Source organism: Bombus pascuorum, chromosome 3 (genome assembly GCF_905332965.1).
Source record: "Bombus pascuorum chromosome 3, iyBomPasc1.1, whole genome shotgun sequence".
NCBI classification, from domain to species: Eukaryota; Metazoa; Arthropoda; class Insecta; order Hymenoptera; family Apidae; genus Bombus; species Bombus pascuorum.
In genome coordinates, this window is record NC_083490.1 from 16750376 (window position 1) to 16775301 (window position 24926).

The following is a 24926-nucleotide window of genomic DNA, read 5'->3' on the forward strand; positions in this document are numbered from 1 at the left end:
TATCTTGTAATATATACATTTCAAATTTGTGCAGAATATATTAAAATAATAATTATGTTACTCTGATAATTAAATTTATTACTATTATATTTCTTTAGCATTTTCATTAATATTTGCCTTTAATTTTGAGAAACAGAACTACCATATTAAAGTATAAATACTACTATAAATTACTACAGATATATTAGATTTCTCTTATTGTAAAAATTTAAAAATAAACAAGCTTGTAAATTATTCGAAAAATATAAGGAAACAAGAATCACATACAAATATAGTTACTTTATTTTAATAAATATAGAAAAGCAATAGTTTGGATATTAAGAAATTTTTATTGAATTAAATAAACATTAAAAGAAAAACCCAAGTATTTTTCCTCCAAGATGCTTCCTTCTAGCTTCTTCGTGATCCATAATTCCTCCACTTGTGGTCAACACAACATATCTAAAATATTTATAAATTACAATTACACCATGAAAATACTAAACTATTCATTGCAAAACCATAAGTTTCTCTACTGAGACTCTCTGAAATATAACACTATAAATTTCAATATATATAAACACATACCCAAACTGTCGAGATGGCAACAGGTTGTTGGTCCATTTTTCAATATCATTAATTGGGACATCAAATCTTGGTGAAATTACACCACACTTGTTTAGTCTTCCACTAAGATTTACTACAACTTTGCCACTGCGGTGATCGTCAACAATTTCAAATTCTCCAATATATCCTTGAACATCAAAAGTAATTTGGTAAAAAGATCATGTATGTATTACATATGTACATGAACTTAAAGTCAGAAATTAAAGTTAAGAAATAAAACAATTCCTTTAGTACTTCATAAATAAGAAAATGTTCGTATAGCCTTACCTTTCCTCATCATTACAGTCAGAAATTTAATGATTACTTTTGAACAGGGCCTTAATAGCACCTGTCTTTTTCCACGTTTTTCAGCATTGTTAATGGATTTGAGAGCATCGCTAAGAACGTTCATACGAACCATGGCTGAAAATAATACGTAATTTTGTTATTTAGTAAGTATTTAAAAACTATATGTACTTCTAGAGAATACACAAATTGTATTTCAAAATGTCAATAAAACATAACCTATAAAGGAAATGGATAAAATTCAAAATGTGTAATTTAATATTTTTATAAGCGTTAGTAATACGATACAATTAGCTTGAATATAATAATAATCAATTTTAAAGAATACAACTTAAATTTAATAAGAAACAAAACAATAACAATGAAACAGGTAATACTATCTCACTAACCACTTCATACTTTTTTGAGTATTATAATAAATGCAAAATATTATTATAGATCAACCAATTATTAAATCTAGAAACTAATTCATAATTAATTTACATTGGATGAATTTGAAAAACTAAGATTACCTGCGATTTATAATTTTGTTTATCACAGCAACGTACACGCTCGACCAGCTGACCGAAAAAGAGAAGTTGGAGAAGTTGGAAGTCAGGGTTACCATAGTAGCCACGTAAATTTGCTTGTATCCCATTGGTTGAAATTCTTTGAACTTAAATAATGGTTCAACAATGGTTAATAATAATCGTCGCTTATTTTACGAATAATAATAATTAGTAGCAATACTTATATATGAAAGACATAATTTTATTCAAATACAGAGTACTCAATTATATATCTAATCTTTATATCTGAAACTCCATAATAGACGCAAAACGTATTACGCTCCTTAATAGATCAATTTGTCCAAAGAACCATATATGATTGGATTATAAATAAAACGAATAAATAAATATATTTTAACTGATATTTTTAATTTTGTTTAATTATATCAATTCTTATAAATTTTTTATACATATTGTTTGGTAATTACTATGCTAATAACTATTATCTGCGTGTATAAATTTGAACGTAGTGAAAACGTTCTGATGAAATACATTCATTGAAAAACAAGATCTGGTATTCTGTCATTGTTCTGTCGATAAGATAGACAAATTCTTGATCAGAAAGAAGAAGATGTACCGTAGAAGAATATAAGCTGTGGTCAATTGATCGAACGATTGGTGATCGAGTGCTTTTGCTGTTCGGTAAGTGTGAATGTGTGTTGTATCAACGACGATTATTGTGCAAGTACCGAGTACTTGTCGAAACACGAAAGCTGAAAGTCGATAGTAATCCACGGTTCAGGAGAGTGGTATAAGGTAACGGTCCCTTGCTGCTTTCGTCATGTTGTCAAAATTGATGAGGAAGACAAAGTTGACGGGAGATGCTCACTGATATGGAGGTTGTTGAGAATTCCCTGGTCCGCAGGCCGCCTCTACTTGAAAGGTTTCCCGGAAGTTTTCACACGAGAAACACGCAAAAAGGTGTAAGTCGTCAGGCAACTATCGGCTGTCCTGTCGGCTTCCTGAAATTTTAACATCGGTATCACCTGATTCCCGACTTGACTTGCTCATTTCTTTTCCGCTGTTAAGTCTGTTATTTCTAGGTTACGCTTTTTACAACTATCCGCACTATTACAATAATAACTATTTACATTCTTTACAGGTCCATTGAGGTGTTCCCGCGGGATTTGGCGAGCTGGCGAAGCCAGGACGTGACATCGTACACTCGTCATTCTCGGAGGATACCGCAACACGTATCAAAATCAATGGTACCCTCGCTGCGCGAGGACAATTTTTCGCGATGTTCTCGGTGTCTAATTTATGCACTGAAATATTGAGGAATAGGAGTAAAAGTTATACAGCTGCCCACATACATGCAGAATGTAGCAATTTAGCTAATGACAATGGATGTCCACCATCTCTTAGTAAATTATTGGATGAACTGTTAAATCCTATTAAAGATATTGGTGATAGAGAAACTATCAACTGGTGTAAATGGTTAATAGCTAGTGGTCATACCCCGGAGAAGTTTGCTAAAACAGGTACGCCATGTGTATTTTATTTTCTTAAACTGCACAGTACGGAAACTTTTTAAATCCAATCATATTCTAGCCCACAAGTTAAATGAATTGATCATATTTTTGTCAAATATAGATATATTTTATGCAATGTGTTTGATACTTCTGCATATTTATATATTGCACTATGTTATGATTATACTATATATAGTTGCTTCAAATATTATTCTTGAAACATGTTTCTAAAAGATTTTTTACTTTATTAAATATAGTGTATATATAAATACATATTATATATTATTATAAATAATATTTAATTTAAATGTCTAAACTATTGAAAAAGCAATATATAGAATTTATCTTTAAGATAAATTTAATCTAAGATAACTTAATAACTACTGCAACATAGTCTGATCATTGTTTGATACTTTTAAATAATATGCTTTGTTATGAGCATTATTTTGAAATCTGTGATATAAGTATAGTGCAATTTGCGTATTTGGCAGCAGCAAGATTACCCGTCAAATATATATTTATATAAATTGCTATATTTATGAAAATATAGGTGCATAAATGATCTTAATACATGAGAGAGTAAAGTTTATAAAATGTAACAAATACTTTGAAGTCAAAACGAAAATTACCTAAATCAATAGTAATAACTTCAGAACAATATTAAGTATTAGAAAGTTTTTAACCTAATTAAGAAAATTATATTTTTCAATAATGTAGTTATGCAAGTTTAAAACATTTATAATCTTTAAAAACACATATATTGAAACATACATTTATAAAACATATATTGGATTAAATTTTCGTCCATCCAAATCAAATATTTATAAACATTTCAGTGAGAATGTATGATAATGCTACAACATGTGGACTGGTTTGGACACCTAATTTTGTAGCATATCGTTGTCGTACATGTGGTATATCACCATGTATGTCATTATGTACAGAATGTTTCAAAAAAGGCAATCACTATGGCCATGATTTCAATATGTTTTTAAGTCAAGCAGGTGGTGCTTGTGATTGTGGTGACTCATCCGTTATGAAGGAGTCAGGGTAACAATTTTATGAAATAAAATTGCTTGATATTTAAGAGAAGAATGATATCTAATAGAATTTTTGTCCTAGATTTTGTGATAGACATGGTCCAAAAGCCGCTGTTGATAAGTCAGCTGCTCCTTCAAATTTAATGTGTGTGGCAGAAGCAATGATGCCTAGAATAATTCTTCGCCTTATACAACACTTACGCGAGAATTGGTATATCATATATCTTTCTATTTAATTATTAGAAGTATAAAAAATGTATAATGTGTGGAAATATTTTATTTAATATAGTACTGTGGGTCGACGAAATTATGAAGCTGCGATTCAAGATGCAGATGAATATCTAACAATGCTCATTGATTTCAATAAAATGGGTGCATTAATGAGGCATGTTATGACATCAGCTCTTACCAATCCACAAAAGTATAGAAGTCTTATGGATCCTACTGTATCAACTGGAGAACCAGAATATGATAGCTATTGCCAAGATAGCAACGAAATATATCAAAATGCAGTAAGGTCTTTGCCAAATCCAGAGCCACCTGATGAATATAAAGGTAAATTTTTTCTTTTAATGTATATCTACAGTTGTAGCATAATATATTTACAATAAATACTATATTGTTTTAGAGTGTGCATCATTACAAGAACATTTACAGCATACTACTTTCTTAGAAGAATTAATGTTTTGGACAGTAGCTTATCAATTTCCACAGAAATTAGTTTGTTTGCTATTAAATATGTTACCGGATCCAGAATATAAAGAAGCACTTACTCGTGCATTTGTATTACATTACAGTAGAGTTTCAATGATGCTTGAACGTTCAACAGACCCAGATACTTTAAGCAATAAGGTGGTCCATGTCAGTGTACAGGTAGGTATTATCCAAGAATAATATTATATTTATAATAAAGAAAGTACTTGATGTGTTTGTACTTTATATTTCAGCTATTCAGTAATGAAAGTTTAGCATTGAAAATGGTAGATCAATTAAAGTTGTTGCATGTTATGGTAATTGCTTTAAAGTACATGATGAGTAAGATATTGATTCAAAACACTTTACATGGTGAGTAATATTTGTACTAGTTCTATTGAACTTTCGGTATTTGTTTATTAACATTAAATATAATTTCTTATTTTTTTAGATCCAGATAAAAATTTTCATTATGTAGTAGACTGTGAACGACAAGTAATGAAGGAACATTGTTATTGGCCTATTGTATCAGATTTAAATAATGTTCTTTCACATAAGCCTATAGCTGTTAGATTTATGAGTGATGATACACTTCTAGAAATGTGGTTCGATTTCCTATCTATGTTTCAAGGTATTATTTAACTTTTGTACAATTGTAATTATAGTTACTTTGACACATAACAAAATATTTTTGAAATATTAATAAAATACTTTGTTGTACCTATTCCTAGGAATGAACGTGAATCAACGAGAATTAAATCAACACGTTGAATATGAATCTAATACGTACTACGCTGCGTTTAGTGCCGAGTTAGAAGCTAGTGCATATCCAATGTGGGCTTTAGTTTCTCATTTACGTGGTCCTGAAAGTGCTGCTCTTACTCGTAGGGTGCTATCATTTTGTCTCACGGCATTACAAGATTGGTTAGACGCCATAAATTTCACTCATCCAAATGTGGTAAGTAATTAAATGTTTATTTTGTAATAACATATTTTCTATTTTTTCTAATATGCAATTAATTAGTCGAATTAAGGTATCGATAATATTATAGCCCTGATATCTCTCCTTTTTGTTACAGAGTGACAGTTTACAAGTATCATTTCATCTACCATTGCATCGGTACTTTGCTGTGTTTATGTGTCAAGCTGTGCGTCAACAAGGAGCTACCCTAAATGATTTATTACCTCCTACTGATATGTTACATCTTCTAATGATGCATCCTTTACGAGTTCAGGTAAGTACTTTTATCTACTTCCTAGTATATTCTTTCAATGTAGTTATGATGTGCATATACAGCATTTTAAATAGAACTAAACTAATATTTGAAAATATCTACAAAGAATCATGTTTTCTGCAGACATTATTATTTCGAAAGTCATTGAGTACTTTTAGTAGAATTTCATTATGACGATGCGTGTATATGATATATATGGACATCGGTTGGCTTTTTTCGTATAGTTATTTTATTTAATAAATTAAAATAATATCAAAAAGATACTTCGAGCAACGAGTAGGTTTACATTGAGTTATTTCAATAGCATAATATTAGAGAATATCTGTGAATATCTATTTAAACAATAAGATATAATTTCTTATAAAGTAGCAAGTATCATTATTGAAGGTCTTATTGGAATTGGGAATGTAAGAAAATACAAAAGGAATTTAACTTTTGTGATGTTGTTTTAAAACAATTATACATGCTAAGATGGCACAAAAAACAATTGTTTAATGGAGAATTGTTTCTAAAAAAAAGGAGTTATTATTGATATATAATCAATTTTATAAATCACACTTATCAAATTTAAATGTAAATTAATGAAAGACATATGAAAGTAGAAATAAAACACAAAAGATAGTTACCAACTATATCTTAGTAATACGCGTATAAATTACATTCATACTACTCTTATTTCATTTGGAGCATCAATAACTGTATCTGTAGAAGGAGATAAATCAACTTGTAAATGTTTACTAAAATCATACGTAATTAATCTCATTGCTACAAATCCACCCGATCCTGATCGGCCTTTATGAAAAATTCCGGCACCTGCAATTGGAACTGGTGGATTTGATTCTACTGGTTGAATATCGATGAATGGTATTGTGTTTTGAGCAACATCAGTTTTTTGATCGCTTGGTGCAAAATTCAGGTATTGGAATGGTTTTGAGTCTGGTAGTGCTAGAAGAGGTAATCGAGTTGGTATATCAGGATTCTCAAATGTCACTTCAGTTCTGCAAATAATTATAATGCTAGATAAGCAAACACACATTAACAAGTATATGAAAATATGTACAAGATATATGCAAATTTTACCTATTGGTTCTATCATGACTAATCCAGAAACTCCTCTCTAGCGGTTTTATTAATTTCCCAGTCGTGAAATTAAAAGATGTCATTCTTGCTTCTAAGTTTAATCGTGAACCAATCATTCGGAACTTGAGTCCTGAAAAAAAGGTATTGCAAGCATGATATTTAAAAAGGGATATGAAAGAAACATAAATTTACACATAAAATGTACCTGTCAAAAGCAAATTGTCATCAAGGACTAGATCATCTAAATCTAACCCTCTTTTTTCCCATGATAATGTGTGATAGTCAACGCCATTTTTAACATTGTTGTCTAATACACTGAACTCTTCTATTGGTTTCCACCGTATAGAGGATTTATTAATGTATCCACGTGGCATCAATTCACCTTCCTGTATCTGCATATGTATTATTTGCTTCACTTTCTTGAACCGGATGCCCGTCACGACTCTGTAACAAATAATATTATTATTAATTATGAAAGCAATGACATCTTAAGAGTCTTCCTAAAATATCTGCCATAGTCAGTCACTTACTTATTGTTTGCTACATCAGATACAACTTCCCTTAAGCTGAAGTATCGATCAGAGTTTACATTATTGTCATCACAGTAACAAAAACAATAGCTACAGTGCCAGAATAACCAACGCCACCAGCTATCTACTTTGGTTGTTTCTCTCTTACAAGTATTTTTTTGTCCGAATAGTCGACCATTTTCATATTCTATGTATTCGTATCTTCGATCACTTTCCTGTATCTAAAATAATTTATAAACACTTCACATACATTCTTATTATATAACATTTGAACGCAGAAAATATTTTCAATTTACCGAAGGACAAATCCACATATCGGAATCAATATATTCGCATTTTAATATTCGACCGTTACATTTGCGCTGTTGGGTGCAAAACTGATTTTTGTAACATCCATAAACTTTCGAATATTCGTAATAAGCACAATTTTCTCTGCAACTCGAGTCCTTGTTTAAGTCCACTTCGTTCACAATGTATCCTTGGAACAACTGTGTTAATTTGGTGTATGTTTCATCTATAACAATTGTTTCAGTTATATCTGTTACACATGTTACACGCGAAAGCAGGAAAATATACCTAATTTATGTAATCTCGCATCACATCTCCAGAGTTGTCGTGGAGCAAACGCCATGGCTGTTTTAACAGCCCGCAGAGTTTCCATCGTTCTTGTCTCATACTGTTGCTTCACCACTTCCATTTCTTCAGTGAAATTAGTACCTACATCAAGTTTATTATAATTAGAAAGCGAATTTTTCAATAATAATATACTATATTAGGTGCAGCATATTTTCCTTTAAATAATAAACGACCAGAATATTTTTTTTAAATATGATAAAATCGTGATTGTGAACTGTATACTATAGCATAGAATTTTTAAACATAGTTACAAAAATTGGAGAAGAAAAGTAACAAGTTATGCAATATACAAATAACAGTCACTGCACCATACCTGGGTTATAAAGCCGCAGCAGCTTATAAGAGAATTGGATCATACCGTAACCCTTGATTTCCGTTAGGGTTACCGTTGTATATAAATTATAGAGTAATTGCTGAAGCGACTGATTTTCATTACAAATTTGCGAAGCTGCTTCCTAGTGAGAAACAAACAGAAAAAGAAAATACAAAATCTGTCCATATTGAACAATACATTCTTAAATCTTTGAATTGCTAATTATCAAAGAAGAACGTTCGCTACTTCGTTGATCATCAGAATCGGAAGTTTTTTACAACTCGTTTATTTATTTTTGTACCTGATAAGCCGAAACGAACAACTTTTCGTGCACTATCAGGTCACCGATTCGAGTGAGGGCGCGTACAATTGACGCATTTGGATCGTGTAGAATTATATCCCAGAAATCACTCAGCTTCGGTATGTTAAGAGGAATCTTCCTGCTGACTATCTCCTGTTGCATCGTTCTAAAAACTTGGTACAGACCATCTATTCCTTTTAGTTCGTTTTCTGTTCGAGCCCATAACCAAATAGAACTCAATGCATTTAAATTTTCATAACCATTGGTCGAGAAGTTTTGTTCTAGTTCATCGCCGAATTTCTTGAAACTTTTTATAAGCCATAGGTACTTTCCACCATCTTCAAACTCGTGGAGCCTTGAGTGAAACAAATCTCTCTCTAATGTTTTCTCTAATTGCAATAACTTATTTCGCATTTCGTCGATCAATGTTGTATCGTATTTTATACCCATTGTCCCCCATATTATGCAGAAAAACAGAAAGCATACATGGATGTTTGGTATCTTCATTTTGTAATCTATTTATTTGATTCTAGAAGGATTAAATTTTTCAATTATATATATATATATTATATTTCATCCATTAGCGTATTTAATACCTGCATGGAAATATAAGATTGAAGTTCGTGCTAAAAGAAATTGTTTCAATGCACAATCGTCTGATAAGTTAAATATTTCAATCAAGAGTATTTTGCAGACATAAATAGTCTGATGTACACCCTTCTTATTTGTTAATTAATTAGTTAATTAGTATATTTTGTGATTCATTCCGTGCCGTGCGTCTTAATGCTGATCTACAGTAACCATAGCAAATAAGGGTACATTTGTATTTGCTTTTTAAGCAAGTTGTACATGAATGAAAATTCAGTTGACAAAATTCTGTAGTACCGTAACTTCTTATAATTATCATTCACGAATTGTTATGTAAATATCGTACTTTCTCCTCTAGTCTACTGTTGTTATTCATGTCAAAAATGTTATTGATGGTGAGTCATGTTTAACGGAATTAAACAGTGTGACATAGCTGTCATTACTTTGACCTTACTTAAAAGTCTACTCCAACTCAAGTTTCTCACGGCTCGGAATAAATCAATCGCATAATGCAGAACGAGATTCCTGTACAATTTACAAAAAAAATACCAAAGTAAAACAGTATTCATAATACGTAATGGGCTTGGAATCTCTGAGACTAAGACGTGTTTATAACATTTCATAATACTGTGTGTTTGTGCGAAATGTACACATAGATTGCTACACGCTAAGCTCAATGGTAAGGGTCGAATGTAACGATTACATTGATAATTAGATACGTCAGTAATTGGATTAGAATCATATCGTGCGTTTCGTTCGCGGAAAAATTACTAAGATTATGACATCTCGGAGATTCGTTCTCGATTGATAATGCTTTTTTGTCTCCGGTAGGTCACGTTTAATTCACATAAACGTGAGTCATCCGCGTGTAGCTATTAACTCTTCCGGTGATTCAGACAATTTCGACAATAATCGATCGATATTTTGAGCGCCTGTCCTTTCATTTCGATATAGGTAATAAGTTTCTCATATCGTTGTGATCTCTTGTATAAAAATCTTTAAAAAGCGATACTTGTTTGTTCGGAAAAAATGAGTCGGTAATCATATTTGTCCAAATTTATAATAATTGAAAATTCATAAAAATCGGTTACACTGTATTAAAAATAGCCTCTCTTAGAGTTTTGTCGTATCTATCGTAATCTTATTACATGTGCATATCCCTATTTAAAACGTGGTTGGTTTTCAATATCGGTTGATTTAAGTTAGTTATTTCTGTAATATTTCTTTCTTTATTATTTATTTTTAACTCTCCGGAAATCGCAGTTTATCTGACAGATACATGTTAAATCTAATTCTAAATATTTTTAGGTTCAAAATTGTTCATTCTTTACATTTAAATTAATAATTATGTAGTTTATATGCGTAAATATATCTATATATTATGTTTTGTATTAATTTTAGTATAATTAAAGACTTTATATGTTTATATAGTTTTTTTCTCAGAAATAAGCATTGCAGCATAGATTTTAAGTTACTTTGTCCCTCAGATATACAGCGACCTTTGATGGGATTTTTACGATTGCGTCTTCCGCACAGTTAAATAAATAGAGATATCTTTTGATATTCGTTGACGCTATATTAACAACTATCGTAACAAGTCATGAATTATATCTAATATTTATTATTATCGAATTACAAACAGATCGATTTCGAAGGTGAAGGTTAAATTATTTTCATAAATATTTTATTCACAGATATATCAATAAATACCTTTTTAACGAGTATACATGTTATGTATGTATGTATCTATGTATGTATACAAATTTGAAATACTATGTGACGATTTTAAAACGTACAAATATTGTTTTAACGTGACGCATTTGTATTTACATACAGCATAAATCCTGCGTGCAAGTATTCAAGACGACACGACAGAACGATGTGAGAAACTTTAAGGTGGTACTGTTATTCGGACAAAATATCTAAGAACGAAATCCCACTAGAAATCACACTATCAACAACAAAGAAATCACACTATTTACTGATAACTCAAAAATAATATTCGATTTAATTTTAACATTACTTTTTCCAATGGCTCTATTCTATTAACGAATGGAAAGTAACGTTTGAAAGTTATATAGGCCGTGAAAGGTTAGCATGATTAATTGAAGCGTTTCGACCGTAATAAGCAAAAGCATTGAAATCTGATAAACTATTAAAAAATCTTATATATCCTTTTTTTAAATATTTGGATTATTAATTCTATGTTGTTTAGAAATGTTTCACTGTATATATCGTTGCACAAACATTCGCTCAACAGTAGTCTTTTACAGTTGGAAAGTAATTGATAGTCGTGTTTTTCATACAACGAAAATATACCTCTGGAACAAACACTTTTCCTCGTATGCACAGGCTCTACTAAGAACTTTACGTTATCGTTCCCGTCATTTGACTCTCTGTGTTCCTCCCCTCTCGAGTTGGGATCGTTCGAGGCTTAATGGTGTTACATATTTCTGCGCATGCTCCTCTTCATTCTCCCTCTCTCTTCATACTTCGTACTTAAATCATTTGCACAAACTGCATCATTGTTGTTCAAACAGAAATGTTGCATTTCGTTTTTTTGCTCTTTATTGGACATTGAATGATTGATTTAATAAAAATCTTTTTGTAAAATGTACTCGTTGGCAGAATAGACTTAAAATTTTTAAGTTTTTGTTGTAACGATCACGTTACAATTCTTTGATAATTATTTTTGATAATACAAAATTGGAGAGAATATAACTTACGCAAGAGTTTGTTAGATAATTAAACAAATCATTGTTTATTTTCCCTATATCATTAACTTTGTTAAGTTTATTTTATTTTATTTTTTTTTTTTTTATCGATTTCTTTAAAAAGATAAAAAATATATACAGTACACGAAATAAAAGATTTTTCGGATAATAAACAATAGCAAAGTTATTGCAGTGTTATCTATGTTCGTACCGAGTGTGTAATTTGAATAGGTACAGATTGTCGGATGTCATTTGATCACTATGATATTCTCCCGTATCTAATACCCCTTGATAGTCACGATTAACTAATTTCTAACAGTACGTTAACGGATATTCGAATCGCCAAAATATTAAATACTTCAAAATTTGTTCCATTTCATATAATCTAAAAAAATTATTTTACACATTCATGAAGTTAAAGGAAATTTTTATTTTTCTAAGTTTTTAGAAAACGCATTTAAAATACATATGTTCCCACTATTACGCGTCATTTTTCTTTGTTGAAAATGTGTTTAAAAATCTACAAAAACTTACTTGCATTTGGTTTGCCAATAATATGAGAACGCTTCTGCTAAGAATCTCGTCGGGAGAAGGAACAAAAAGCCGATGAATGCTTTTCAAAAGATCAGGGAGAGCATCCGATCTCGAGGAAACGCACGTTCTCGCGAAATCTTCTAATGTGTACCTCTCGTATTTGTTAGGCGCTTTCGAATACAAATGGAAGACATTGTATAAATCGTTGATTTTCCCAACGAATTGATCAATCATACGTAACTTTTGATCCAGTCTTTCTTGTAACGGCATCTCAGTTAAAAGTTTAGCCACTATGCTGTCCAAACGCATATCTATCTGTTCTTGAAAAGTATCAATCTGTTGCGATATTTTCGATATACGATTCTTTAATTCTTTTTCCATTCTGTGAACAAATGGCAAATTGTTGTCATACTCAGAATCTTTTGGACGTATGAAGTCCCACGATTCGAAAATGTCCATCACCACCTCATGTCCGAATTTTATTAAATCTTTTACATCGACATAACCAAATTTAAAACTATATGCAAATCGTTCTGTGCATAACATACAAATAAAAATAATCTTCAAATTAATTGTGGCCATTTTTTAAATTAATTTGAGAGGAAATTAATTTGCACAAATAACACTGATCCGATCTTGTTCTTCTTTCTTCCTTTAGCATTTGATTATCGAAGAATTGCTTTCTTTATTGTCACAAGTTTTAAAGCTATACTGATAATGAGGATGTAATCAAGTTTTCGGAAAATTGCTGAAGAATTAATCACACTGACACGAGAAAGAGCTCTTAGTCAGCTCTTCGGACGCTATAAATGTCCCCTCTTTGTTCATTGATCGTAGAATCACTACGAACAGTGCGAACTGACAACACAGCAGTTGAAAGTTGGAATTCTTTCCAGTGACGGGATTGGTTGATTAAGTGGGGGATTTACCGTAGTCTACGAATCATGTATTCTATGGGAACCCGTCTTTTTTATATTTGAATTTCAAATTTTTCGTACGTTATATGTTAACAATATCATGTGCATAAAAGTAGATGATAAATATATATGCATGACAATTATGACAAATAAATTTAAATCTTTGTACAAATTTATTATAAATAATGGATCACATATAGACATTTTGCTATCTTCTACATGTTTAGAACTTATTTTTTTATTTCAACAGTATACCTGAATATTTCATATTAAATAAAATTTGATCAATGTTAGAAAAATTTGTATTTCATTTATTTAACTCTATGTATCATATTTAACAATTATTAAAGTAACTGAAATTATAGAAAACGAAACTCTTTTCAGTACCGTTAGCTTTTTTACGCATCATGCATACGTTAAAAAATAATACCTTCAGCTATGGAATTAAATAATTTCTCAATAAATACCTTTCTTTCAATTCTTAGTTTTTATACTATTTTATGCTGTGCTACATTATATATTATATATCTTATGCTGCTGTAATATATTGTTAACTATTGAAATAATGAAAATTAAGACAATGAATTTTTGTTTAGGTTGCCTTTTATGAAATTTTAAATGGATTGTGGGTGCGTAATGGTCTCCAAATAAAAGGTCAAATTATGACATACATACAGTGCAATTTTTGTAATTCGATGGTAGATGCTGATCTTTATCTACTTCAAGTTTGTGCAACAAAGCTACAACCAGATATTTTTCTAAAAACAATCGTTAAAAAGTAATTTTCAGTATCTTATTAAAGATATATTTATATTATACATACCCTTTAAATTATAGTTATATTTGTCAATAATTTTATTCCATTAGGTTTCATATAAAACAAGAGATGAGTCTTTGTTTGTATAGAACTCAAAATGAATTCATGGATGGAGAACACGACACACCAATGTTAGAAAGTTTCTTAACATTTCTAGCTATATTGGTTAATGTTCGGACAAATTTAGGTAAATTCTTCATGCCATTTTCTTAAGTCCACTAATAACATATGAAATCTACATACATATATGTATATAAAAAATATGATCTTGTTATAGGTTTATCTGATCCTGAAATGTCCCGCCTAGAAATGGTTACTTTATTATCTATGGGAGATAAAACCCATAGTCAATTAATGGAATTAATGCCCGAACGTTCTGGTAGTACCCAAAATAGAGATTTCGAATCTGTATTAGCTGATGTATGTTTTATATTTCTTTAAACAGAATACAATTTTTGTTTTTATAAGTATAAATTGTAAAATATGATTTACAGGTTGCAGTGTATAGAGCACCTAATCTTGAAGCTAGTGGAAATATGCAGCAAGGAATGTATGGTCCAAAACCACGTCTAGTTTGGGAAGAATTATTTGATCCTTTACACGTTTTATTAAGAGCAGCACAAAAAGGAGATTTCCAGATGGCAATGGATCGCTTTACCGAATAGTAAATAAACTACATTTGAAAAAATAATTTTTAAAAACATGAAAATCTTGTACTATAGTTCTTTTAATATATAAAAAATTATTGGTTTATTTTAATTTTCATAATTTTGTCTAGTTCTTTCATTAAATATTTTGTAAATATTTCAGTGTAAAACAATCAGGAAAATTGAAAAATAGTGCAATTCCATGGCCACCATTTAGGCATCCTGCTCCTGTTTCACCAGCATATGATGATCCACGAATTGTACTACGATCAAGAGTTTTTCATGCTATGATTTTAATAATTTTATATAAGGCTGTGTATGGACACAACATTTCAGAGCATGTGATGGCACTGACTATTTACTTATTAGAAATGGCAGTAATTACTGCAGAAATACCTGATAAATCTGTAAGTAACTAATTATAACAGAATTACAGAATTATAAAATAATAATACTATTTCTTTTCATGTTTATCAGATGAATCCTTTGTGTCAATATAATAGTAGTGACGAGTCATCTCGTATAATAAAAGATATGGATCTAGGTGGTTGGTACAAAAGTGATGATTTATCAGAAAATTTGAGGACAGTGATACCTCAAGTCATCTTGATCCAAGAGTCAGAGCCAAGTAATTCAGACAGTGAGTAAAACTATCATTAAATTATATTAGGTTACATCTTACTACGTATGATAGTTTTTGCTTTGACATTTTGCCATTTTTTTTTAGGTGATTTTGAGTGGGAAATTCAAGGTGAAATGGCTGAGGTTGGAACTTCACTCATGATAAATGATGCAACAGATGAGGGTTCCTTAGAGGTTTTAGCTCTTCCATCTTTAGATACTATTACTAATGACACTGGGTTACAGATTGCTGTGAATGCTTCTTTACCTGCTTTACCTCAACCAAATGGTATGTTTTGTTTCTGTATTTTCATATATTTTAAGTAATCATATAAAACACACTAGTTAAGAACAAGTTGTAAAATAAATATTTGTGCATTGATAAACTAATTCCATTTTTGTAAGCTTTGTAAATTTTATGTATATATTAAAAACAAACAATCCTTTAAGGTTTCTCTACATAAAATTCTTAATCTGTGTTAGTACAGGGTACAATATATATCATATTTTATACATATATTATACTGTATGTTCTTAACTATAAAATGGATACTTTGGTGTTGATCAAACCTATTATATAATATCGCAATGATGTTTAGTCTTTTCTTAATTATTTTATAGACCAATTTCAAATAACTTTTGTACCTGAAGATGGAATTGTTACTATATCAGAAGCTAATAGTGAAGATGATTTAATACCTTTACAAAGAGCTTTGCCACCAACCACCGAAGAATCCATGGCCCTTGCCATTGAATCACCTCCTTTACTAAACAGTATGTTATTTAATCTTATCGCCTTAACCATAGTTATATCCTTCTTATCAATGTTATGCATTCTATACTATCGCAAAATATGTACATACTCTGCTTTCTTCTATGTTAATCATATAAAAAAAGACACTAAAGCGAATGTCTTCTAATTAATATCGTTTTATATTAGAACATATTTTCATAATCTTGTATTCTTCTTTCAATCTTTATTAACTATATACAGATATTGGTGGTCAACCTGCATTGCCACCTACACCTCAACGACCTGCTGTTATGGCTGGCAATGAAATAGTTGCTGCACCCACAGTGTACTCAAGACTGAGTAACTCTAGAGTAACAACAACAGAAATTGTTCCATCTACATCAAGTTCATATAAACATTTCAAAAGAAGAGATGCTCAGGTAATGATTTACGTATATTCTAGTAAATCAATTGTCATATTTATCAATTTATTATTTTATAAATTTTTTTCTGTTTAGGGTGGATCATTACAATCACAAACTGTAAAAGTAGACGAGAGTATAATCACATTATTGTTAAAATTGCATTCACAGTTGTCAGGTGTCCCAGATAGTTATAATCCCGAACAAATTGCAATGTCAGATAATGAAGCTAGTAGCAGTTCAACCATAGAACCAACAGAATCACGAATTGGTGATGGTCCGTTCTTTATCGCGCAAATACTGAACAAAATTACAAATTTAGATCCTATGTGCAAAGATGCTATAAATGAAGCTAGAAACAAATTATGGCCAAGTATGCAGGAAAGCGAAGATAAACAGCGAGAGAAAGAAGATCGAGAAAGAGAAGAAAGACGAAGACGGGCGAAAGAAAGACAGCAAAAATTAATGGCAGAATTTGCCAATAAACGAAAGCAATTCATGGAAAAAGCAATGGAAACAGGTAAAATATAAAGGATAAAATATGTATATAAGATATAATGAATTTGATATACTGTATGTAAACAAAATGTAAATAAAAATTATAATGCTTTGTTTAGATGAAGCAGGGGTATCGGGTATGGATTGGGATCAAAAAGATAATGCGACTAAACTAACTAGCAAAAAAGAATACGATTGCGTTATTTGCAGTCAAAGTAGTCCTAGTACTGAAGATAATCCTATGGGTCTTGTTGTATTAGTTCAAGTAATTAAATTCGTATAATTTTATTCGTATAATTTCATTTCTATTGACTACTTACTTAATTCTATATAAATTCTATTCTTAGGGGACAAGTGTCATTGGTCATGAACGACAGCAACCAGATAGATTGCTTTTACCTACTTCTGATGATGATCCGCCTATACCAAAGTGTGATACACGTGGTGCCTATTTTGACCGCAGAATGGATGCAATGGACCGACATTTTGATACTGTAAATATTTGATATATAATATCCATTGAATACAGTAAAACAATTTATATATATTCTTATTGGTGTTTTACAGATTTCGTTGCTGTTATCCGTTAATCTAGGTTGGGAAGGTGGTGTATATGTGCAAACGTGTGGACATCATTTACATTTAGATTGTTTATTGCCATATGTAAAGTCTCTGGGTCACCAACAAAGACAGCTTTCTCTTGCTGTAGATAGTGGCGAATATCTATGTCCACTTTGTCGACAGTTAGCTAATTGTTTTCTTCCACTTTCTCCTCAATTGGGGAAGCGTGGAACAATCGTCCGATCTCCTTACGTCCCTTTCACTACGATACTCCCGGAGATAAATAATCTTCTAAAAGAGGTACAACGAAATCCATCAACAGTAAGTATCTCAAGAATTTTGTTTACTTGCAACTTTATATGTTCTTTGCAAGTAACAACACATACATTCTTTATAGAGACGAACATTTTTGTCTGAAGCAATGCGTAAAGCAGTGCAGGATATGACAAGATGCACAAATTCTAAGTGTCAACAACAACATAGTTACAAGAGTTTGTTTGTTTTCATAACTTCTATAGCACGAACTAATTTTGAAATTGAACTTGTTCAACGTGGTGGATCATTATGTATTCCACCACCTACTACGATACCTTTAAGGCCAAAACGTGATTGCATTGGTACATTTATTTTATTGTTGATAATAGTTAAAAATAACTAGAATTGTAGATTTTACATTAATAACATTTTCTTTCAAGTTGCACTTCTTGATGTTCTGGCAAAAAATGCACGTCTATGTATGATTTGGCCAGTACAACACACATGGCAACAATTATCTGGTTTGCCTCCAGAGCCTGCGACTCCACTCGCTTTAACACTACACGAGGGAGAAGTCCCCTTACTTCTCAGAGATCCGACTGCTCTTCTTATACAGTTTATATTATTGTTACCTTTGCATGCCGATCAAGGTAAGTAAATAAATTCATTTGTAAATATTTTAGTGATTTCATAAAACTTAATTATTTATTTTCAGCGTATTTCTCTAGTGTAGTAAAAGTAATCTACAACTTATTGTACTATCAAGTTATAGTACAAATAAGCGGCAGTCTCACACAAGCAGAGAGAAATACATTTTTAGGAGATACATTTTTAAGAGAATGCATCGAGCGCGGTCCTATATCTTCTGAAACTATATTCTGCAAAATCATTGAATATTTCAATAATAGCCCACTCTACCACTCAGATACTGTTTTATATGATCCATCTACTTCATCATGTACACCATATGCACGAGATAAAATGCACAGTATCGAACAACAGGTAGGTATAAATTAGTTAACATAATTCATAATTTTCTTGTTTTCCTTTTAAGATACATTGTCACATACATAATTATATCATTTCAGATACAATTTATGTGTTTACCATTTTTACGAGTAGCTGCATTGCTCCGTTATCATTTATATGAGGAACCATTACCTATAATTAGATCACCACAAACTGAATTTGCGAGATTAGTTCGTTATTTGGAATTAGTTACAGAAAATATGGATTGGAACATGTTTAACTCTGCTGTAGCTCTGAACTGGCAAGATAGCGAAACTAGTATATCAGTGCCCCGTATGTGGTGTGATCAATTCCTTGCTTTCGTAAATCAAAGCGATGCAGGCAGGTATTTAATTATGGAACAACATGTGTCGTGGCAGGTACCCAAGTTACTGAGCCTTCCAAGGGAATATGAGAAGATTTTCACAGTATGAATATATATAATTAATTATAGTTTATATATCATCCTATACTTGAATATTAAAACCTTATAAATGATTATTCATTTTTAGTATTATCATGGAAGACAGTGTCGTCAAGGTCATTCAATTCCTCAGGAGATTAGTATCTGCTTATTGTGTGGTGCCATCGTTTGTTTAAAGCAAAATCGCAAGCAGTGGAATGTATGCGAGGTTGTTCAAGTAAGTACTTTATGTATATATATGCTTTTCTTTATATAAGCATAAAAATATATGAGTTATATAAACATAATTCTTCCTTGGTTTATAGCATTCGATAGATTGTGGAGGTGGAACTGGTATATATTTGGTGGTGACATCAACCTATATTGTAGTAATTCGTGGTCAACGTGTCTGTTTATGGGGATCTTTATATCTCGATGATTTTGAGGAAGAAGATAGAGATCTGAAGTAAGAGCCTCACTTTAATATCAAATAAGATATTGAAAAATTGCAATCTCTTTCTTCATACATTTATATTGGAATTTTTGTTATATTATTTTACCTCTTTAGAGATATATCAATATTATACTGCATTTATTAATTTCTTTTTATAGACGCGGGAAACCTCTGTACCTAAATCAAGATAGATACCAATTGTTAGAACAGCAATGGCTAGCGCATAGGTTTGACCATACGAAAAAAACATGGGTATGGCATCGTGACATACTGTAACATTTTACAGCGTTGAAAAGTGCTTACTCTAAAACGAGTAGAAGACTTTCAACAGGTTTATTTCCATACAATGCCTCGCCAAGAAATAACATCGCTTTAAGAATTAACAGATTGCTCTAATATACTTTATGGATAATTATATTTATTATGATGCAATGAGTAAGTAGACATAATATTGAATGAAAGTATTACGAGAAAAAAATGAGGTGAGAGCTGAATTAATATTGTTTATAGTCATAGTACATGAAAGATTATATCCGAAGAAATTTATGTTTTGAATTACACATTGTACATTCTATTTAAGTATATACATATAAATTATGTCCTAATAAAAAAAAAATACTTTTTAGTGTGTAGCATTTGTACTTAAGACACGAGAACTATTCAATTCTTTTAGTCGAAATTTCGGTTACGCTAAGAATTAGATAAATTATATCATTGAAGATAAATATCATTATTAATGAAATCATAATTTTGTCTGTTAAGGAGGATTGAATTTATTGTGTGCTTCTTTTTAATGTAGGGAAAATATGGAAAGAAAATCCGTTATATCCTATAATTTATTATCATAATTACTTTGTTAATTACAAAAAATCTTGATTCAAAATTTTCTTTGCATCCAGTTTATTCAGAAATAGAATATTTTATAATTCATTAATAAATCAAGAAAAATACTAAGGATTATATTAGATCTATAATCTATAAACATGACAAAATCAAAGACTGAAGTCTTTATAAGAACTCTATCTCTGAATAAATTTAATAACGAGCTCGATTTTAAATCTCTGTATAATTTTGTTGCAACTCATAACACGTTTTACTCTGATTTTAAATTTATATAAGCAAGGTAGAAGTATTGATCATGCATGAATTTTTAATTAGAAGGTAAAGGGGAAATTGTCATGTTAAATTGGCAGAGATGTTAAGAAATAATTTTCTAGAATGATACATTAACTGTAACAAGAACGACATGCAAATTATGTTTGGAATATTAAATTAACACGTGTTTTTATTGTTAAAAGATCCTGTTTCAGCAATGTAGTAGTAAGTGAAATTGTTATTAACACCATAAACGATATTGTAAAACCTTCTCTTGTAAAAATAGTTTTTGTTCTAATTTAATAATGTGAATTTTTTGCAACAGTTCATGAGAAACTATAGGAAATCATTCACCGATCAGTGAACTCGAGATTCAAACAATATTTGATGCATTATTTTTCTGTATGCATATTTATGGGCTGTGTATATGAACCTATAAACTCATTTTATTGAACGAACTATTTATCTACTCGCTGATTTTTTTTCGCACCGGTGCATAAATGCTAAGTAATTGTACTGTGGCAATTAAGTTGTTATTGTTTTTGAAGAAGCAATTTATATGCAAACATTTAACTAAAAACTGATCTTAAATCTTCATTAGTATACATTTCAATTTTCAATAAATTAGTATTTATGACGAAAAAGTTTTCCGTTTGAGGCTTTAATTTTTGTGAAACTATGATTACACAGGCAAAAAATTGCTTCTTCCAGATTATAGATCACTGTAAATGTGTAATAATGATAGGACGCCACATAGTAGAATTACTGGTTAACTCAAGATGATCTGTACATAGTTAATTATTTTTATGAATGTCCGCTTATAATGTTAAAAATTTGCGAATAATACATTAAGAAGTGCTAAAAAATAAATAATAATAGCAATTATCAACTCTGTTCAATGTATAAATAAAAGCAATTCTATTAAATGAAAAGATTGCCTTATAATCTATAAGCATTTTTATTTCTGTAACTATTTCTTAAACAATATGTAAAGTAAGTAGAGAAAGATGAAGAATCATTTATTTTCTAGACAATTATTACAAGTAATTTATGCTTTTGGCAGATGCAAACATGTCTTGTGAAATCGATAAAGCTATGTAGATGCAATTTTATCGTAAATCTAACGATTATTACAATATTATTTATATCAAAATCATTTTCTGCTTTTGTTACGAAAATGAAAGTCTAGTTTTTATCATTATTCAGTTATTCTTCTATTTAACAAATGCTACAAGTTTCAAGATAGAGTACTACTAAAGGTAATGTAATTATTGTTTTTACTTATTTGTTCTCATTAAAACATCTATTTAAATTGTTTACATTATTTAAAAAAAAGTGAATGTTGTTTAAACATACAATGAAAGAAAAATGCCAATTAATGTTTACACCTTATTAATGAAAACAGAAACTATATTACTTATCTGTACAAGAATAAATTTTATTACAATTTGTAAAAATTTTGTCCTGTTAAATCAATGAATAAGTATTTTGTAATGAGGATGCCCGTATAGAATAGCTTCAAATTATATATATCAAAAAATTTTTTAAATCTGCAAGTCTTTGGCCTAATGCTTAACTTCAATATAAATCAAATAGCAGTTTTTGAAAACTGAGAACATCTTTTACTAAAATTTATACATAAAATATAACTGTACAGCAGTCGTTTTTATTATGTATAGTGATTTGAATTTTTGTCATTGTTGTCATTTACTGATGATAACATAAAATGAAATCTAAAATAAGTTCTTCAGAAACATCCACATTACTTACATCGAATTAATTTCTTCATAATTTATTCATGAAAATTTTTTGCATACCAGTAATGCATATCTTTTGAAATAGAAAATACTTTTGTTAATATTAAAATTACATAGAAAAGGCAAAGGGAAAATATTACAATTATCTCTTTTATTATAGACGTACCTTAAACGCAACAATTTTGTTTAAATCATATTCATAGTATGTAATATTTACCGTACTTCAATAACAAAATTAAAACTTTCGGAAATTCCCGCGATCTAAATCTATAAATTTTGAAATCCATAGAATGCAAATATATTGCCAAATGTTATTAATAGACAAAACTCACTGTATTTAAGGCATGATTCTTTTTCAGTTCTGTTTCTTTTTTTTTTTTTTTTTTTTGTTTTTGCTGGATGAACATATACATTGTATGAAACTGACTGTTGATGGTCCTTAAACTTGCCACGTTACAGGAATGTAGAACTGCACATCAAAATGTTATGTAAAAAACCAAATTACATGTTTCTTTAACATACATATATATATATATACTGATAAACTTGTCCATTTCTTTACGATAGTCACTTTCACTTTAAAAGGTATTGAAACTGAATAAATTTCTTCAGTAGTGACCACCTGTTTGCTCTTGGTATACTTCAATAACATCATCATTTTCCATTTCCAACTAAAAAACAATATTAATATCATATTATCATTGTACAACATGGAATTATATTAGTTATAAATGCAATAATGAAGTTAATCCAAAAAAAGATAAATTGTGATAAAATTTTATTTAATTTTAAATTATTTATTTTAAAGGCATAATGGTAATGTAAGGTAAAGGTGTAATGAATTCCTACTTCTACAATGGTTAATTAAAAATTTTAAACTTAGATAAAAATTTACCTGCTTTGGTGTTTCATCGTCATTAATTCTTTTACCATCAAATAAAAACCTGAGTGATGTCATAGGAACACCCTAAATAAATTATAAATATGTTTTAAAATACACAAAGAAAATATTAATTTAGGTACTTTCGCAATAAGAGATAAAATTATCACTTTTTTCTATTTTTGAAAGACTAAAAATACTTCCGTAAATTACATTTATAAATATAGGATATATATAGAAATTTATTCAAAACTAAAAAATCTTCTAATCGTAATGATGATATAAAGTTTTCATGAACTTTTTAACTTATACTTTTACTGTACACGATTTAAGTTAGTTATCACATGTCATGTAAAAAATAAAATAAGAAAATTTTTACGCTATCTTTTTTAATAAATTACTTTTTGAAATTCATGACATTTAGACACACGCTTATTTTGAAAAGTGAACTAACCACACGATCGCTGTACGATTTCTTTAATTTACCCATTTGAGTGGTCATCTTTACCCTAAAGTGAATTTCATTGCTGTCCTAGAAAAAAAGAAATGATGAAACCTGTCATTAAACGTCATGGAACTAAGACGTGAATATAAAAGAATAAAACGACAACTTCTTACATTTCCAACAACTTTAAGCTTGATGTATTCGGAATTCGCGTCGCCTGGGCCGGCTTCAGGTTTTTGCTCCTAATACGCAAGGTTAGACCGATTAGATTCAAAATATGATTGAACATTCAAATGTTATGTTGTATCTATACCACGAAATGTAGGTCAATAAATTGTTTTTTAAAATCGGGAAGCTCACCTGATTATCAGACATGGTATTTAATTAAATATAATAATTCTTGACCACGCGCCAGAACAGTAACCAAACACAATCAAGCAATATGGCGCCGCACTTTTGTCAGTTTCACAGTCTTCTATTCTAAAAATGAAAATTTTAACATTGTGTAGCTATTTTCGTTCCAAAAGACATCAGCTTCTGACAGTTTCACTTAAACTTCATCTTTCAAAAGTTAATCATTTTTTATATATTTATATATACTTATATGTGTATATATGTATATGAACGGTAGATAAACATTCATCTTTATCAGAATAACAAAATATTATTGTGATAAGACATTCATCAGATAAAATATGATTCTCCTTTCCTTTTCTTATGCTTAACAAGTATATATGTATATATAAATATATACATATACATATATATATATGCATATATATATATATATATATATATATATAATGGATTACTTCTATGTTAATCAGTTAATTATATT

At 29.9% G+C, this 24926-nt stretch overlaps 4 protein-coding genes across 13 annotated transcripts; 1 reads left to right on the plus strand and 3 right to left on the minus strand.

Annotated features, from left to right (window-relative positions):
* Positions 1-309: 309 nt before the first annotated feature.
* On the minus strand, positions 310-1547 carry LOC132905714 (small ribosomal subunit protein uS8A). The gene is made up of 4 exons (XM_060957314.1): positions 1404-1547; positions 874-1008; positions 568-733; positions 310-441 (listed from the first exon to the last, which is right to left on the minus strand). Exons 2-4 carry the CDS (start codon positions 1004-1006, stop codon positions 348-350), a joined length of 393 nt encoding a protein of 130 aa, XP_060813297.1. The 5' UTR covers positions 1007-1008; positions 1404-1547; the 3' UTR covers positions 310-347.
* A 371-nt stretch (positions 1548-1918) lies between these two features.
* On the plus strand, positions 1919-21951 carry LOC132905689 (E3 ubiquitin-protein ligase Ubr3). Of its 8 annotated transcripts, XM_060957255.1 has the most exons (31): positions 1920-2081; positions 2182-2362; positions 2542-2920; positions 3748-3961; positions 4034-4162; positions 4241-4506; positions 4580-4824; positions 4899-5016; positions 5096-5275; positions 5376-5602; positions 5724-5879; positions 14089-14270; positions 14360-14496; positions 14587-14729; positions 14804-14973; positions 15120-15363; positions 15434-15596; positions 15684-15866; positions 16199-16351; positions 16572-16750; positions 16829-17252; positions 17350-17495; positions 17578-17724; positions 17798-18112; positions 18189-18408; positions 18487-18696; positions 18762-19048; positions 19135-19482; positions 19567-19695; positions 19784-19923; positions 20070-21951. In XM_060957255.1, exons 3-31 carry the CDS (start codon positions 2680-2682, stop codon positions 20185-20187), a joined length of 5814 nt encoding a protein of 1937 aa, XP_060813238.1. In that variant the 5' UTR covers positions 1920-2081; positions 2182-2362; positions 2542-2679; the 3' UTR covers positions 20188-21951. The 8 variants fall into 8 exon arrangements, with proteins under 8 accessions (XP_060813241.1, XP_060813238.1, XP_060813236.1 ...); XM_060957253.1 differs by having other exon boundaries at positions 1920-2195; XM_060957251.1 differs by lacking the exon at positions 2182-2362.
* On the minus strand, positions 6499-13417 carry LOC132905692 (uncharacterized). 3 transcript variants are annotated; one of them, XM_060957266.1, is made up of 9 exons: positions 11647-11913; positions 8740-9335; positions 8439-8580; positions 8066-8206; positions 7786-8003; positions 7490-7710; positions 7165-7403; positions 6960-7089; positions 6499-6877 (listed from the first exon to the last, which is right to left on the minus strand). In XM_060957266.1, the coding sequence occupies exons 2-9, from the start codon at positions 9244-9246 to the stop codon at positions 6541-6543; spliced, it is 1935 nt and encodes a 644-aa protein (XP_060813249.1). In that variant the 5' UTR covers positions 9247-9335; positions 11647-11913; the 3' UTR covers positions 6499-6540. The 3 variants fall into 3 exon arrangements, with proteins under 3 accessions (XP_060813249.1, XP_060813248.1, XP_060813247.1); XM_060957265.1 differs by having other exon boundaries at positions 11575-11913; XM_060957264.1 differs by lacking the exons at positions 8740-9335; positions 11647-11913 and adding an exon at positions 12576-13417.
* LOC132905716 (small ubiquitin-related modifier-like) lies at positions 21210-24585 on the minus strand. The gene is made up of 5 exons (XM_060957317.1): positions 24449-24585; positions 24262-24330; positions 24098-24175; positions 23659-23730; positions 21210-23434 (listed from the first exon to the last, which is right to left on the minus strand). Exons 1-5 carry the CDS (start codon positions 24461-24463, stop codon positions 23372-23374), a joined length of 297 nt encoding a protein of 98 aa, XP_060813300.1. The 5' UTR covers positions 24464-24585; the 3' UTR covers positions 21210-23371.
* Between the last annotated feature and the right edge of the window lie 341 nt (positions 24586-24926).